Source organism: Phyllobates terribilis, unplaced genomic scaffold, assembly GCF_046119375.1.
Source record: "Phyllobates terribilis strain yellow unplaced genomic scaffold, ASM4611937v1 Scaffold_1__5_contigs__length_1240528914, whole genome shotgun sequence".
NCBI classification, from domain to species: domain Eukaryota; kingdom Metazoa; phylum Chordata; class Amphibia; order Anura; family Dendrobatidae; genus Phyllobates; species Phyllobates terribilis.
In genome coordinates this window covers 542,912,372-542,930,731 of record NW_027362761.1, presented here as the reverse complement: position 1 = coordinate 542,930,731, position 18,360 = coordinate 542,912,372, and the positions used below count along the sequence as shown (strand labels likewise).

The window sequence follows — 18,360 nt, the reverse complement described above, 5'->3', positions numbered from 1 at the left end:
CTGATTCCATTTTACAATCTACACCTCTCAATGAATTCATCTAGGGGTGCAGTGATCATATTGACGCCACAAGTGGGATGTAGAATTTTATACCATTAGGCAGTGAAGAAAGAATAATTACATTTATACCACCAAGATTTTGTTTTAGCCCCAAATTTTACATTTTCGCTTGGAAATGGGTAAAAGTGGCACCAAAATTTGTCCCACAATTTCTGCTGAATGTAGAAATACCCCATATGTGGCTGTACAGTACTGCTTAGGCATACGGCGAGACTCCGGAGGGACGGAGCGCTATTTGCCTCCTGGAGCGCAGATTTTCCGAGAGTAGTTTGCAGCTCCATATACAGAGCCCCTAAGTGCTAGAACAGCAGAATCCCCCCTCAAGTGACCCCATTTTGGAAATTATACCACTTTGGGAATTTATCTAGAGGTGTTGTGATGATTTGACTCCATGCAAGTGCATCGTCATGCCCCCAATGAACTTCCAGACAGCTTCAAACCTCGATTTCTTGCTGCTTGAAACCTTTGGGTCATATAGGGATCGAGAGCTTTACCTCTTAAAGGGCTACCAGTGTCACAAATGGTTTTAGGGGGATGAAAGCACAGGTTGCCTTCTGTGGTGTCTGTATGTTGCACTGCATTGATGGCTGCAAAATGAGATAACTGATGAGAATCAGTCAGCGAGTTCTTCTGATCGGATGAGATTATCTTAAGGGTATGTGCACACGACATCTTTTCATTTTTTATTTGCTCATATAGCGTTATTGAATCCACAGCGCTTTACAGACATTTTTCATGTCCTGAAGTGTATTCCTCCTGAAATCTGAGCTCCTCTAACCTGATTTATGATCACAGAGCTCACCTGGAGCTCAGAAGGCATAAGATAAAAAATATAATCTTCAGAACAAGCTCACTAACAGATTCTCAGTTTCTTCATTCTGCTGCCAGTGTAACAGAAGATAAATGATGCAAAAATTACATGCATTTAAACAAAAAACAAAATGCCTCCAAAAGACGTTTATATAACACATGACAGCTTTCATTTGAGCAGAGTTATATTACTGGTGTTTAAATGAAATGGGCTGTGAATCCATAAACAATAATAACTAGAATTCATTATTACACTTGGGCGTTTTATTTTTTTAAACTGTCAGATGAACCCGCTAACATCCGCGGACTCGGCCGACAGTAATGTGTGCGGGATTATGTCAGCGGGAGATAAGGATTCCGCATGTCTGATATCAGAATGTTGGTCCTTTTGTTCAGCGGTGTGAGCGCTCCGGTGCATGGGAAAGTCAGGAGAGACGGCCGTCGATTGAACATCAATCGGTTTACAGTTATCTATTGTTTATGGCGTCCATTACAAACGCTCCCATCAGATTGAGCTCACAGACGGTTCCTCAGTTAACTCATTCAACATCCAGCAGAATAATGATTTAAGAAGGCAGATTGTGAAAAAAAAAAAATTATTGACACCGAATAGCAAAAAAAAAAAAAAAATAATTATATATACACAGGAGATGAAATAAGTATTGAACACGTCACCAATTTACTAAGTAAATATATTTCTAAAGGTGCTTTTGACAGTATTTTCTCTCCAGATGTCGGTAATATCCAATCCACAGGCAAAGAAATCAAAGAATAGATGTCCATAAATTATGTGAAATAATGAGAAATGACAAAGGGAAATATGTATTGAACAGGTGAAGAAAGGTGCAAAAAGCCATGGACACCTGCTGAAATCTATCAGTAATTAGAAAGCAATCCAGCCACTTAGTGAAAAATAATATCAGCTGGTTCAACTGATGGCCTGTAAAAAGGTGTCTCATTACCAAGGTGCCACACAAACATCTCAAGATGGGTAAAACCACTGAGCTGTCTCAAGACCTTCACAACCTTATTGTTGCAAAACATACTGATGGCATTGGTTACAGAAGCATTTCTAAACTACTGAAGGTTCCAGTGAGCAATGTTGGGGCCACAATCAGGCAGTGGAAAGACCGTAATTTCCCCATAAACCAGCCACGACCAGGTGCTCCCCGTAAATCAGTTTTAGGTCACGGTTATGTCCAAGTGTGGTGCAAAAACACGTTAACCTTTATAAGAAAGGAGCTGTATCATTAGATGTCCAGCCGGGAAACAATTCTTCTCATCACAATCCTCTCTATGCAGACGGCGGAGAATGATTGTGACCGCCTCGGTTTTAATGCATTTAGTGGCTCCGGCGAGGGTTCATTCTGTCTCCATTTCGGGGGATTTTGTCTCATCCCATTCAGGAATGAAATATTGATGAAAATAGGTAAGAGGCATACAAAAAAAAAAAAGCTGCCACCAGCAAGAAATAATATTCCTGAATATAATTATACTCCATTTCAAAAGTAATGCATTTAAATTTATATCAAATGCCTCGAAACGGCCTCAGACGCCAATCCCAATAAGGCAGGATTATGGGATCGAGGTAACTGTTCCTGTCAATTACCGAGACTTGATTTTCAATTTATATTCAAAAGACGGGTTTTTTTTGTTCCATACACGGGGAGAACGTCTCAATTTCAGGTAAGTTTCAATTACGGAGGATTTCTACTGACAGGCAATAAACAAACAGATTTATAGGCAGAGACCCCCTTCTCTCACCTTCTCCCCCCCTAGTCGTTCATGGATGACAGAAAAAGCCGACTGTGGAGATGGAGTCGCTGAATATTAACATACGTCCTACACCTTTTTCATTATCACACTCTGTATAAAGTACGCCACATTTTGGTGACCTTAACCCAAATTACCTTTAAATTAGACTAGGACACGTAAGAGGACACTACTGCCGAGGGTCCGCAACCCGAACTCAAAGCATGATTGACAGGATGAGTGAAGATACAGCAAATGCAACAGCATTACACTAATAAGGTTGAGATCATCGGACCTGGCATCTTCTCTTAGGATCCTGACAGATCTGCTTAGAATCGGGAAAACCCTCCTTTTTATCGTTCACTTAGGGCATATGGAGATTAAGTACTGCTGACTCCACCAAAGTAGAAAGAACCTGCAAAAACCCTATACGTCAGGTGCACGATGCCTGCCGACCTGGAAAACAGGACCTGCCAGAGGATAGATGCCACCGCTGCTGGAAAAAACCCTCGCGGATTATATGTGTGTTTTCAATACAGATACAGCTCGAGTGGACTACTTTTGGACGTTAAGCCCCCGTCTCACATAGCGAAATCGCTAGCGAGATCACTGCTGAGTCACGGTTTTGGTGACGCAACAGCGACCTCACCAGCGATGTCGCTATGTGTGACACTTTGCAGCGATCAGGCCCCTGCTGTGAGGTCGCTGATCGCTGCAGAATGTCCTGGACCTCTTCTTGGTCGTTGCCCTCCCGCTGGTCAGCACACATCGCTGTGTGTGACCAGCGGGACCAGCGATCAGGCTGGTAACCATGATAAACAGCGCGTTACTAGGGGCACACGCGCACTTAGTAACCTGCTGTTTATCATGGTTACCACTCTGCTACGGTGAGCGGTAACCTCCCGCTGTCCGTAGCAGAGTGGTAACCATGATAAACAGCGGGTTACTAAGTGCGAGTGTGCCCCTAGTAACGCGCTGTTTATCATGGTTACCAGCCTGCTCCTGCTTCAACAGGCTGGTAACCAGGAGCAGGACATCGTGGAAAGATTCCTTCCACGATGTCGCTGCTCCCCTGATCGTTGGTGAGCCTGCCTGTTTGACAGCTCACCAGCGACCACATAGCGACGCAGCAACGATCCCTGACAGGTCGTATCGTTGTCGGGATCGCTGTAGCGTCGCCATGTGTGACAGGGCCTTTAGATTAGACCGATATTAAAGCAGAGTCCTCTGTGGAGTATCACAATACAGACTGTACAGAATACAGGATGTAATCAGCCTTTACTATTACCTGTAGGGGTCTCTGTGCTCCACTGATGTCCCAGCTGTTTTCATCTCCATCCTGGGACTCTTCATTGCAGGCGAGTTAGCGGCATCTTTTCTAGATCCTGTTGAGACAAGTAGTGGAGGCATGACATAAAAGCATAATACTGCCCCTATGTACAAGAATATAACTACTATAATACTGCCCCTATGTACAAGAATATAACTATAATACTGCCCCCTATGTACAAGAATATAACTACTATAATACTGCCTCCTATGTACAAGAATATAACTACTATAATACTGCCCCCTATGTACAAGAATATAACTACTATAATACTGCCCCCTATGTACAAGAATATAACTACTATAATACTGCCCCCTATGTACAAGAATATACAGTGCCTACAAGTAGTATTCAACCCCCTGCAGATTTAGCTGGTTTGATAAGATGCAAATAAGTTAGAGCCTTCAAACTGCAAACGAGAGTAGGTTTTATGAACAGAAGCATAAATCTTACAAACCAAAAAGTTATGTTGCTCAGTTGAATTTTATTAAATTTTAAACATAAAAGTGTGGATCAATTATTATTCAACCCCTATGTTTAATATTTTGTGGAATAACCCTTGTTTGCAATTACAGCTAATAATCGTCTTTTATAAGACCTGATCAGGCCGGCACAGGTCTGTGGAGTTATCTTGGCCCACTCCTCCATGCAGATCTTCTCCAAGTTATCTAGGTTCTTTGGGTGTCTCATGTAGACTTTATTCTTGAGCTCCTTCCACAAGTTTTCAATTGGGTTAAGGTCAGGAGACTGACTAGGCCACTCCAACACCTTGACTTTTTCCCTCTTGAACCAGGCCTTGGTTTTCTTGGCTGTGTGCTTTGGGTCATTGTCTTGTTGGAAGATGAAATTACGACCCATCTTAAGATCCTTGATTGAGGAGCGGAGGTTCTTGGCCAAAATCTTCAGGTAGGCCGTGCTATCCATCTTCCCATGGATGCGGACCAGATGGCCAGGCCCCTTGGCAGAGAAACAGCCCCACAGCATGATGCTGCCACCACCATGCTTGACTGTAGGGATGGTATTCTTGGGGTCGTATGCAGTGCCATCCAGTCTCCAAACGTCACGTGTGTGGTTGGCACCAAAGATCTTGATCTTGGTCTCATCAGACCATAGAACCTTGAACCAGTCTGTCTCAGAGTCCTCCAAGTGATCATGAGCAAACTGTAGACGAGCCTTGACATGACGCTTTGAAAGTAAAAGGTACCTTACGGGCTTGTCTGGAACGGAGACCATTGCGGTGGAGTACGTTACTTATGGTATTGACTGAAACCAATGTCCCCACTGCCATGAGATCTTCCCGGAGCTCCTTCCTTGTTGTCCTTGGGTTAGCCTTGACTCTTCGGACAAGCCTGGCCTCGGCACGGGAGGACACTTTCAAAGGCTGTCCAGGCCGTGGAAGGCTAACAGTATTTCCATAAGCCTTCCACTTACGGATGATGCTCCCAACAGTGGAGACAGGTAGGCCCAACTCCTTGGAAAGGGTTTTGTACCCCTTGCCAGCCTTGTGACCCTCCACGATCTTGTCTCTGATGGCCTTGGAATGCTCCTTTGTCTTTCCCATGTTGACCATGTCTGAGTGCTATTCACAAGTTTGGGGAGGGTCTTAAATAGTCAGAAAAGGCTGGCAAAAGAGATCTTTAATCCACACATGTGAAGCTCATTATTCTTGGTGCCTGAACTACTTCTTAATACTTTAGGGGGACCAAACAGAATTCTTGTGGTTTGAGGGGTTGAATAATAAATGACACTCTGAATTAACTTTTAACGTTTTAAAAAAAACAAAAAACAAAATTTGCTGCAGTGCATTTCCCACTTCCAGGCTGATCTACAGTACAAATGTCACAATGCCAAGTTAATTCCGCATGTGTCAACCAGCTAAATCTGCAGGGGGTTGAATACTACTTGTAGGCACTGTAACTACTATAATACTGCTCCTATGTACAAGAATATAACTACTATAATACTGCCTCCTATGTACAAGAATATAACTACTATAATACTGCTCCCATGTACAAGAATATAACTACTATAATACTGTCCCCTATGTACAAGAATATAACTACTATAATACTGCCTTCTATGTACAAGAATATAACTACTATAATACTGCCTTCTATGTACAAGAATATAACTACTATAATACTGCTCCTATGTACAAGAATATAACTACTATAATACTGTCCCCTATGTACAAGAATATAACTACTATAATACTGCCTTCTATGTACAAGAATATATCTACTATAATACTGCCTTCTATGTACAAGAATATAACTACTATAATACTGCCTCCTATGTACAAGAATATAACTACTATAATACTGCTCCCATGTACAAGAATATAACTACTATAATACTGTCCCCTATGTACAAGAATATAACTACTATAATACTGCCTTCTATGTACAAGAATATAACTACTATAATACTGCCTTCTATGTACAAGAATATAACTACTATAATACTGCTCCTATGTACAAGAATATAACTACTATAATACTGTCCCCTATGTACAAGAATATAACTACTATAATACTGCCTTCTATGTACAAGAATATATCTACTATAATACTGCCTTCTATGTACTCTAATTTAACTACTTTAAGTTTTTAATGCAGTTTTTTCAGCCAACAGCAGAAGTGAATCCATCTCCAGGAGGGACAAGTATAGATTATTGAAATTTCCTATTCCATTTGAATCTATTTCTTCCGGCCTTGGCTTCTGAGGGTTTAATACTGAGTCGGCATTCTAATGTATGGGGGTCATGAAAGAGACATTGTAGTGGGTGGGAAGATTCGGGGTCTTTTTTAGGGGCACTTTTTGGGAGTCCAACACAGACTCATCAGGGTTAGGGGTGCTTTTGAAGATATAAAAAAGGGACAATCTTTAAAGTTGTACAAAGTGATCACAGGAGCAAGGAGTAGAGATAAGTGAACCCGAACTGTAAAGTCCGGGGTTTGTACTGAACTCCTAGCGTCCGGTGCTGAAATCCGAACAGTGACTTCTCTCGGAAGTCCATTTTAGGAGAGGGAGAGGGACTGTCTAAAGGTCGGGCCCCCATTGACTTCTATGGGGTTCATGTTCTGGTTAAAATTCAGGTACAGTTCTGGTATCCGAACCGAACTTTGGACTAAAGTTTGGTGGAACCTGACCTTCCTCAGGTCCACTCATTCCAAGCAGGGAGTACTCTGAGCCCTGTGTCGCTCATGTCATACTGGAAACTCTAAGTAAAGGCGTATAATCTGTCAAGATTCCAACGCTAAACATCCATCCTTCACGATAATTGTGTAATGTGAAGTTGTCGAGCGACTGAACGATATGTCCAAAAATGCTCGTTCATCATGAATGAAATCGTTAACGGGAAAATTCCCGATCATCTTCTTAAGATTGTGTAATATAGGGCAGCACGGTGGCTCAGTGGTTAGCACTGTTGATTTGCAGCGCTGGAGTCATGGGTTCAAATCCCACCAAGGACAACATCTGCAAGGAGTTTGTATGTTCTCCCCGTGTTTGCGTGGGTTTCCTCCGGGTTCTCCGGTCTCCTCCCACACTCCAAAGACATCCTGATAGGGAATCTAGACTGTGAGCCCTAATGGGGACAGCGAAGATAATGTATGTAAAGCGCTGTGGAATTAATGGTGCTGTATAAGTGAGTAAAATAAATAAAATGAGATTGCTCACTCGTTGAATGATTAGACCAACAAAAAGGAGGAGGAGTGGGACGATCGCTATTCAACCATTTCATGCACGATTCTCATCCTGTGTAAACACTTGCTGGTTGTTAGTTACCATTGCATCAGCCAATGTTTAAATGATTATCTGCAAGTGTAAATGAACCCAAAGAGTTTGTTTATTTTGGAAGAACGATACAACCGCCTGTTTGCACAGGCAGACCAAAGTAAATGCTGCACACTGAGCGATCAGTACTAGTTCTCAGTACAGGACTGCACAAAAGATCATTTAATTCGATGAAGCGGTTCGATAAGGTGATCGGTGGCCTGTTTATACTGGAAGATTATTGGTTTTTTTTTTTGAAAGTCACGATTATTTTGCAATGTAAATGCAGAATCACCACACCCTAACCTCTGCCTGAAACGGGGAGTAATACGCTGTATGAGCAGAATAAGTCAGCTGATCCTCAGTCTGAAGTCAGGGAGCAAAAAGAAGGTTTTCGCCTGTTCTACGATCAGATTCTCGTTGTCGTCTTTGGCAGTATGGTGACTTGATGCGATCAGACTTTTTTTTTTTTTTTAAAGAAATCTTGGAAAAACTATACATTCTTACAGCGATTTTAGAAAATTATGGCAATAAGACGATGCTGAATATTGTCATTAATACAGTGAAGGGGCTTCATATAAACACAGCTCAGAAAGTTTACCGGCAGAAAGCGCAATCTTCCAAGAGGCATTGATTGGCGCTGCCTCATCCCGGACTGAAGAGCTGGAAAATGACTGTGTGAATTCGATGAGCACAACACAAAGCGCTGAAATGTCAGCGGACTATACAGCCCCAGTAAAAGGGCCTGAACCCCTGTTAGTCAAAACTGATTTTGCTTCAAATTAGAAATTGATTTTTGCTGGACACCAGTCTGCAGACTCTGAGCTTTTGTTGCTGTGCAGTGAAAGGGATTAACCTCGCCTGCCGCTCGGGTTCAACCTGCCGACACTCTGTGGAGCGGGAGCAAAAAAAAAAAAAACTCCTTTTAATGCAAGGACGGTCTGGCTGGGCGTCACGGGTTATTTCTTTACTTCCAGATCAAATCTTTGCAATTTCTTAGCTTTTTTGTATTGTGTTTATTTGTATGGTGCCAGCAACAATAAAGGTGCACAAAGCACGAGGAGAAAAAAAAAGGCAATGAGATCTTACAGCCTTCGTGAAGGATAAAGGGGCTCTGACATTCGTACAACACAAAATTTGGAAAGTCATAGTAATAGAATTTTTTTATATGCAAAAAAAAAAAATAAAATAAGTAATGCCGTACTTTTAAATGGAATCTGTCAGGACGATTTAACTCCTTACATCATAGTGCTACAATAACAAGGATACCTGTCTTGTAGTAATCCGATGTGCAATCACTTTGAAATCGAGCTTTGACTCTATATTTAAATTAGCTAGGAAGTGCATTGGGGGTGTGTACACTCAAAGTGCTTCTCACACCCCCAATGCACTTCCAGGCAGAGATTGCTTTTTCTTTGATAGTACATCACATTAGCGTTGCAATGACACCCAAAGAGAGAGATGTTTCTTCCTTAGGCTACATCAGTAAGGCGACGACTGTGCTGTGCTTTCCCTTTTTTATACCCGCTTTCCCTTCCATTTTCTGTTGGAAAATTTCAATAAAAATACTTTATTAAAAAAAAAATCAAGTATAACCATAGTTCAATGACCAGCAGGAAAGTTTTAGATATCAAAATATTTTTATTTTCCACTGTCTAAACCTGGGGTGCGTCTTGTAGTCTGAAAAATACGGTTATTTCATTATTTTTCCAGCATACACCACTCATCGTAAATGACACTGTACATTTCCAAATGTGTGTACTATTCAATAAAAAGTGTTTTTTTTTCGGAAAGGATTGGCATTTATTTTTACAAAACTTTTTTTTTTCTTTAATGCCCCAACAGGGTCACTAGATCGCAATCCAAAGGGTACCCTTCACCTCAGTCTCGGACTATGAATAATGTCTGTAAAATTAATGGCGCTATATAAAGTGAGTAAAAGAAATAAATAAAATACTACGATCACGGCATTCAGAAGATTAACCCTATAATTGAGCAAAAAAGTTTGCAGGACCTTGGCATGTAGTCCGTGGTCGGAAAACCAGAGCACGGCGAGTCTCCCACTACCCCGCGGTACCCCGGCGTCTCTTCTGATGTTTATGGCAGGTCATCTATCCTTTTAGATCTGATAATCCACTAATCTCAATGACGCCGGATTAAACGATAAACTCATTGTGCTTTTTATTACGGAGTGGACCTGGTTACCTTTACGGACTGCGGTTTGCGGCCGGACACGTGACCCGTCTTCCTGACCATCGACATCTAATCCAGAAGCTCTTACATCGGACACGTTTTTGCTAGGACTTTGCGGTTTTCTCCTGCTCTTACTGGATGGAGGGGTCGGGATCACTGGGCTGCAAGGAAGAGAGAAACCATTCAATTATGAGGAGCCAACAAAAATCATTTCACCAGGAGCAGGTCAGGAACAATGGCACTGAGTATAGAAAAGCTGGCATGGCACTGAATATTGACGAGATGACACTGACCTGCGCCAGAAAGTGGACCATCTTTTTAACTGCTTTGGTTATATCCACAACTTGCAAATCTTTTGAGCAAATGGTCAGCATCATCCGAGAAACATGATCAACGTGGCTATAGCGCCCACATAGCCCGAAGAGAGCTGCTATGTAATGTATTTACGGACTATGTATCCTCCTACAATATAAGGGTTACCCAGCAATCCGGACAGCAGGTAGCCATGGATTACAGAACAGGATCCTGGGACCGGCAGGGTGACACCACATCACCAGCAATGAGGACTATCTAACTTTTCTAATTCCCTGACATATGCATATGTACATTCATGAACAAGTAGCCATATGGGATATCACTCGGCTTTTCCACACACAGATCTGTCACTCATACAAAATATCCCCTGCCCTCAACTTGTATAACAGTCTCATCTCTCCATATTGTATCCATCAATATCCCATTTACTAAATTGCTCACATCTTATAGCTCTAATCCCCTAATGTATCCCACTCATAACCCCCCTCCCTTAGTCCCTCCATCTCTCCCACCTCTTGATTTTTAGACATCCCAATCTCTGCCTCACTAATATCCCACCCGGTTGTTCTCATATGTGCACACGATGCACATCCCCTGCGGCCTCTCTTACATCCTATGTGCACACAGTGCCCGTTTTTCAGACATCCCCTGCGGCCTCTCTTACATCCTATGTGCACACGGTGCCCGTTTTTCAGACATCCCCTGCGGCATTCCTTACATCCTATATGCACACGGTGCCCGTTTTTCAGACATCCCCTGCGGCATTCCTTACATCCTATGTGCACACGGTGCCCGTTTTTCAGACATCCCCTGCGGCCCCTCTCACAACCTACGTGCACACGGTGCCCATTTTTCAGACATCCCCTGCGGCATTCCTTACATCCTATATGCACACTGTGCCCGTTTTTCAGACATCCCCTGCAGCATTCCTTACATCCTATATGCACACAGTGCCCGTTTTTCAGACATCCCCTGCGGCCCCTCTCACAACCTACGTGCACACTGTGCCCGTTTTTTCAGACATCTCCTGCGGCCCCTCTCACAACCTACGTGCACACTGTGCCCGTTTTTCAGACATCCCCTGCGGCCCCTCTCACAACCTACGTGCACACGGTGCCCGTTTTTCAGACATCCCCTGCGGCATTCCTTACATCCTATATGCACACGGTGCCCGTTTTTCAGACATCCCCTGCGGCATTCCTTACATCCTATATGCACACGGTGCCCGTTTTTCAGACATCCCCTGCGGCCTCTCTTACATCCTATATGCACACGGTGCCCGTTTTTCAGACATCCCCTGCGGCCTCTCTTACATCCTATGTGCACACGGTACCCGTTTTTCAGACATCCCCTGCGGCATTCCTTACATCCTATATGCACACTGTGCCCATTTTTCAGACATCCCCTGCGGCATTCCTTACATCCTATATGCACACTGTGCCCGTTTTTCAGACATCCCCTGCAGCATTCCTTACATCCTATATGCACACAGTGCCCGTTTTTCAGACATCCCCTGCAGCATTCCTTACATCCTATATGCACACTGTGCCCGTTTTTCAGACATCCCCTGCGGCCCCTCTCACAACCTACGTGCACACTGTGCCCGTTTTTCAGACATCCCCTGCGGCCCCTCTCACAACCTACGTGCACACGGTGCCCGTTTTTCAGACATCCCCTGCGGCATTCCTTACATCCTATATGCACACGGTGCCCGTTTTTCAGACATCCCCTGCGGCATTCCTTACATCCTATGTGCACACGGTGCCCGTTTTTCAGACATCCCCCTGCAGCCTTCCGTACATCCCTTGTGCACACAGTGTCCGTCAGTCCCGTAGCACTGTACAATCAGACCTGTGCCGATCACACGCTGCCATCATTTCTGTACTAGCGCAGTACAGATCTGATGAGGCTGATGGCGGCAGATTGCTGGTATCATCAGAATATCCATAAAGCAGCAGAACATTGAAGCAAACACCTCCACGTTGTGAATAATTTAGAGACGAGTTTGGTGCAATCTGAATTTTTCTTCAGGGATGGGGAAGTTAAATACCTTTAATTTGTTCTAATTATTTCAAATTTGCAAGTTAATTATGGCTGATCATTAAATAACAAAAAGGACTGCGGTCTCCGCAGAGCTTTACCTTCCGCCCCTCGCATTACTTAAGCTACAATTCGGCATGCATGAATTAACTTTCTAAATAATCGCACGTTTGACTAAATGGCTCTGGAAAATGAGATGCGGATCCTCAGGAAAGGCATTAATGGACATTACAAAGGGCTACTGGGACCAATGCTCCTTGCAATCCGAGGACTTCTAATGGGGCCTTATTTACTCCTCTTTAGGCTTAGGCGAGGCGTCTCGGCATTAGAAAGCGCTTTTAACGGAGCAGCCGTCGCTTCTTCTTGCAGATGATAAAAGCAAACGTCCATTAAGAGACAACTAAAATTCATTTTCAAAGTGTAAGTGGAGAAACTTGCCTGAAATTAAACTCTGATTTTACGGGCAACACACAGAGCATGACGGATCCAAGTCTGGTCAGACGAAGTCTCAGTACAGGTTTGTAAGACAATCGAAGCACCGCTGTCAAGAAATCTGCAATTTCCCTTTAAAGGGGTTGTACACTTTAAACCACCCGTGTTACAAGGGTCCTTTAATTACATAGATGCTGGGATCCTCACATATCGACTAAGGAAACTTTTTTCCCTGTAGCGCCACCAGAGGAGAGATCAAGCATTATATATATTTCATTTAAGTGCATGTATTTGGAGCCAAAATCACTTTGCAATTGGGTTTCATTAAAAACATTGCACTATTTGGCTTTTTCAGGCTCTGTTTCCAGGCACATTCAAATTATGTGGCATGTGGTCATAAATCAGCTAAGAAAAACAAATAATGGAGTGACAAATGCTATCAAATCAACAGAATGAGCTCACTGACAGATTCTCAGTCAACTCATTCTGCAGCCAGCAATAGACAGTGCAACAGAGGCTATAGAAGGCAAACTTTACAAAAATTGTAATTAAACTCCAGTGTAAAAATTATTTTTAGCCTTATACACAAGAATTTAAGAAAACAAATATCCCCAATGGTGGACAACCTCTTTAGATCCCCCCCACTCATACCTGTATGCCTAAGAGACCTGGTCCCGACTTTCAGAAATTCATCTCAACTTTTTTGCAATATTCTGTGGCCAGCGACTTACACAAAAAGAAGACATGTAGTGGCCAAGTGATTTTTTGGGAGGGGTTACCATAATGAGGAATATCACTTTTTCCAGAAACAGTGCCCCACTTTTCTATCAGCTGTGTCTGGCATTTCAGTACAGCGGCATTTAAAGCCGCAGATAAATCGGAAAATAAGTTCATAGAAATACTTGCTCCCAATTATTGGGGATTAATCAGGGCAAGGGACAGTTTACGTCAGCAAAAATATTGTTATTGGCAGCATATTGCATGTGCTGCCCCACACGGGGCTCCGACCCTCAAGGGACGCCCGCCGGCACGCTGCTCCTCTGTGCTGCTGATGATCACATGAATTCACTAGTGATCTGCCACCATAATTGGTCATCCGCCTGTGTAAACAGGATGGACTTGCAAATAGTTAATCTGAGCTTGTTAAGGTGCATTGACAGGCCAAAATCCACACATCTACATGCCCCATAAGGCTCCATGTGGTGGCTCTGGTGCTCACCGAGTGTTGGGGAACATTAGGGTCCTTCTCACTTGACTTCACTGCCTCGACTGCTAAAGGGTGTATTATAAACTTTTAACAGAAAGCCGGTGCTGTGGCTGGTGCACCGCGACACATCACACAGCCCCTGGCTACAGTCGAGGCTGCCGATGCATCACACAATATTACCGGGCTGACGTGTTTTATGGCATCTTTCGGAACATATATCACATTAAAAAAAGAAAAAAAAATCCGGCAGCAAAAAATTCGATCCTGAGAAGACGTATGTACAGGCAAGGCAGAGCAATCCATTCTGCTGCTAGGAATTTACCTAAATGACACCAAATCCTTCATGCTTGTCACAGGGTTTACTTTAAGATCTGCTTACATAAATCACGCTAGATTTATGTAATACCTGAGAGCTCAGAAAGGTGAAGGCGCCCTATAACCCTGAAGTGAGGATAAAGAAATCACTGGAGGGGGCGCAATTACTTTTTCGAAACTTACAACTGAACAAATGTCCAGACGTAGCAGAAATAGTCTTGAGGACTTTTTTTTTTTACAAATCCACAAACTTTGCTATAAGATGAACTTCTTTGCGTCACTTGATCAGCAAAAATCTGCAACTTTACTGGTAAGAAAAGCCCGTGCCATCACTATCGGCAGCTACGATGGCGGTCGTGTGGACTTTAACCCAACCTTACAACTCTCCGTTTTTGAGTGTTCGTTTTATCGTCTTCCACCTAATGGTTTTGTAGTTTTGAAGGACATCGTACAATTTACCGTATAGTGCAAAGCAGGAAAAAAATTCCAAGGGCAGTAAACAGTCGCAATTTTGACGTTAGTTCTGTTTTTACATCATTTATTGTGCAATAAAAAAGAAACCTGGCAACATAGTAATCCAGGTTCGTACAATTATGGCGAAAGCAAAATGAGATTTTTTTTTATGAAGTGGTGAAAAATAAAAAAAAATTTCGTAAAAAATAAAAAAAATTTGGCCTGTTACCATTTTCTGAAACTCTTTCAGTTGATGGAGACAAGCTAGGGCTGGTTTTCACTGGTACCATTTTTTGGGCACGTTCTGATTGAATTTTTGGTGAGGTAAAAAACAAAAACAAAAAACAAAACACTACAGTGTTTACTGATCGAGTTTAGTAATTTTGTATTTTGATAGATCAACATACATAGATACACTACCGTTCAAAAGTTTGTGGTCATTTAGAAATTTCATTATTTTTGAAAGAAAAGCACATTTTTTTTCAATGAAGCTAACATTAAATGAATCAGAAATACACTCAATACATTGTTAATGTGGTAAATGACTATTCTAGCTGCAAACGTCTGGTTTTTATTGCAATATCTACATAGGTGTATAGAGGCCCATTTCCAACAACCACCGCTCCAGTGTTTTAATGGTACATTGTGTTTGCTAACTGTGTAAGAAGGCTAATGGATGTTTAGAAAACCCTAGAAAACCCTTGCACAAGTATGTTAGCCCAGATGAAAACGGTTTGGCTGATTTCAGAAGCGATAAAATTGACCTTCCTTTGAGCTAGTTGAGAATCTGGAGCATTACATTTGTTTGTTCTACGAAACTCTCAAAATGGCCAGAAAAAGAGAACTTTCATGTGAAACTCGACAGTCTATTCTTGTTCTTCGAAATGAAGGCTATTCCATGCGAGAAATTGCCAAAAAAATAAGATTTCCTACAACGGTGTGTACTACTCCCTTCAGAGAAGAGCACAAACAGGCTCTAACCAGAGTAGAAAGAGAAGTGGGAGGCCCCGCTGTACAACTGAGCAACAAGACAAGTACATTAGAGTCTCTAGTTTGAGAAATCGACGCCTCACAGATCCTCAACTGACAGCTTCATTAAACAGTACACGCAAAACGCCAGTGTCAACGTCTACAGTGAAGAGGCGTCTCCGAGATGCTGGCCTTCAGGGCAACGTGGCAAAGAAAAAGCCATATCTGGCTAATAAAAGGAAAAGATTAATATGGGCAAAAGAACACAGACATTGGACAGAGGAAGATTGGAAAAAAGTTTTATGGACAGACAAATCAAAGTTTGAGGTGTTTGGATCACACAGAAGAACAGTGAGACGCAGAACATCAGAAAAATGCTGGAAGAATGCCTGACGCCTTCGGTCAAGCATGGTGGAGGCAATGTGATGGTCTGGGGTTGCTTTGGTGCTGGTGAAGTGGGAGATTTGTACAAGGTAAATGGGATTTTGAATAAGGAAGGCTATCACTCTATTTTGCAACGCCATGTCATACCCTGTGGACAGCGCTTGATTGGAGCCAATTTCATCCAACAACAGGACAATGACCCAAAGCACACCTCCAAATTATGCATGAACTATTTAGAGAAGAAGCAGGCAGCTGGTATTCTATCTGTAATGGAGTGGCCAGCGCAGTCACCAGATCTCAACCCCATTGAGCTGTTGTGGGAGCAGCTTGACCGTAAGGTACGCAAAAAGTGCCCATCAAGCCAATCCAACTTGTGGGAGGGGCTTCAGGAAGCATGGGGGGGAAAGTTCTCAAGATGACCTCAGCAAATTAACAGCTAGAATGCCAAAGGTCTGCAATGCTGTAATTGCTGCAAAGGGAGCATTCTGTGACGAAAGCAAAGTTTGAAGGAGAAAATTATTCTCTCTCATAAAAATCATTATTTCTAACCTTGTCAATGTCTGGACTATATTTTCTATTCATTTTGTAACTCATTTGATAAATAAAAGTATGAGTTTTCATGGAAAACACAAAACTGTCTGGGTGACCCCAAACTTTTGAACGGTAGTGTATAATTATAATATATATAATCATTTTCTCAGTTTTTTCTCTTTATAGGTATATTTTTGAGTAAAATGTACATGGTTGTTTTAGTCTATAAACTACTGACAACATGTCTCTGAAATTCAAAGTAAAAAATGTTGTATTTATTTGCAGAAAATGAGAAATCGTCAATATAATAAAAAAGAAACAGTGCATCAGACCTCAAATAATGCAAACAAAACAAGTTATTATTCATTTAGAAACAATACTCATGTTTTAACTCAGGAAGTGTTCAGAAACCAGTATTTGGTGGAATAACCATGATGTTTAATCCCAGCTTTCATGCGTCTTGGCTGCTTTCCACCAGTCTTTCACACTGCTTTTGGGTGACCTTATGCCACTCCTGGCAGATAAATGTAAGAGGTTCTTCTTTGTTTGATGGCTTGTGACTATCCATGTTCCTCTTGATTACATTCGAGAGGTTTTCAATGGGGTTCAGGTCTGGAGATTGGGCTGGCCATGACAGGGTCTTGATGTGGTGCTCCTTCATCCACACATTGATTGACCTAGCTGTGTGGCATGGGGCATTGTCCTGCTGGAAAAAACAAGTCCTCAGAGTTGGGGAACATTGCCTGAGCAGAAGGAAGCAAGTGTTTTTCAAGGATAACCTTGTATGGAGCTTGATTCATACGTCCTTCGCAAAGATTAATCTACCCAATTCCAGCCTTGCTGAAGCATCCCCAGATCATCACCGATCCTCCACCAAATTTCACAGTGGTGCAAGACACTGTGGCTTGTATGCCTCTCCAGGTCTCCGTCTAACCATTAGACGACCAGGTGTTGGGCAAAGCTGAAAATTAACCTCATCAGAGAAGATTACCTTACTCCAGTCCTCTATGGTCCAATCCTTATGGTCTTTGGCAAACTTCAGCCTGGCTCTCCTTTGCTTCTCATTGATGAAAGGCTTTTTTCTAGCTTTACATGACTTGAGGCCTGAGTCTAGGAGCCTGTTACCAACTGTTCTGGTCGTGCACTTCACCCCAGCTGCCATTTGCCGTTCCTTTTGTAGGTCACTTGATGTAATCATGCGGTTGCCGAGTGACCCTCTAATAAGATGACGGTCATCCCGATGAGTGGAGATTCGCTTTCGCCCTCTGCCGGTCTGTAGCTTTGTTGTCCCCAATGTCTGCTGCTTGACCTTGTTGTAATGGACTGCCGTCTTCAAAATTATAAGGATGGAGGCAACATGACGCTCACTGTATCCTCTGCTAGTAAAGCCAGAATTGAGCCCTTCTTTTCCTCACTCAAGACTTTTCTTTTCAACTCCTTTGGCATGACTAAAAGTTATTTTTTCATTCAAATTACTTTTGGGCTATTCCTAGCACTTCTATTGCCATCCAGCTTTTCCTATTGCAAGAGGATTGTGAAGACCACAGCAGTGTTTTATATACTTTCCCTCGTTACATAAGATTTGGTTCAGGTGATCACCTAATCAGAAGCACATTAAGTAGAATGAGGTGGACGGTGGTTGGTTCAGGTGATCACCTAATCAGAAGCACATTAAGTAGAATGAGGTGGACGGTGGTTGGAATTCAACCGAAAATGGAATGGAATGGCTGTCAGACATGTAGAGATGGGGATTTTTAGAAAACTGTGCAGTGGTCTCTTAATTTTTGCCAGA

General features: G+C 42.5%; 1 protein-coding gene across 3 annotated transcripts in view; it reads right to left on the bottom strand.

Annotated features, from left to right (window-relative positions):
- The window catches only part of KIAA1328 (KIAA1328 ortholog), a 161,311-nt gene that overhangs the window by 16,676 nt on the left and 126,275 nt on the right, over positions 1-18,360 (bottom strand). For all 3 annotated transcript variants that reach the window (XM_073680433.1, XM_073680434.1, XM_073680435.1), the window contains exons 9-10: positions 9,935-10,083; positions 3,911-4,007 (exon numbers count right to left, since the gene is read on the bottom strand). In XM_073680433.1, the coding sequence (XP_073536534.1) occupies positions 3,911-4,007; positions 9,935-10,083 (246 nt within the window). The remainder of the gene's footprint in view (positions 1-3,910; positions 4,008-9,934; positions 10,084-18,360) is intronic.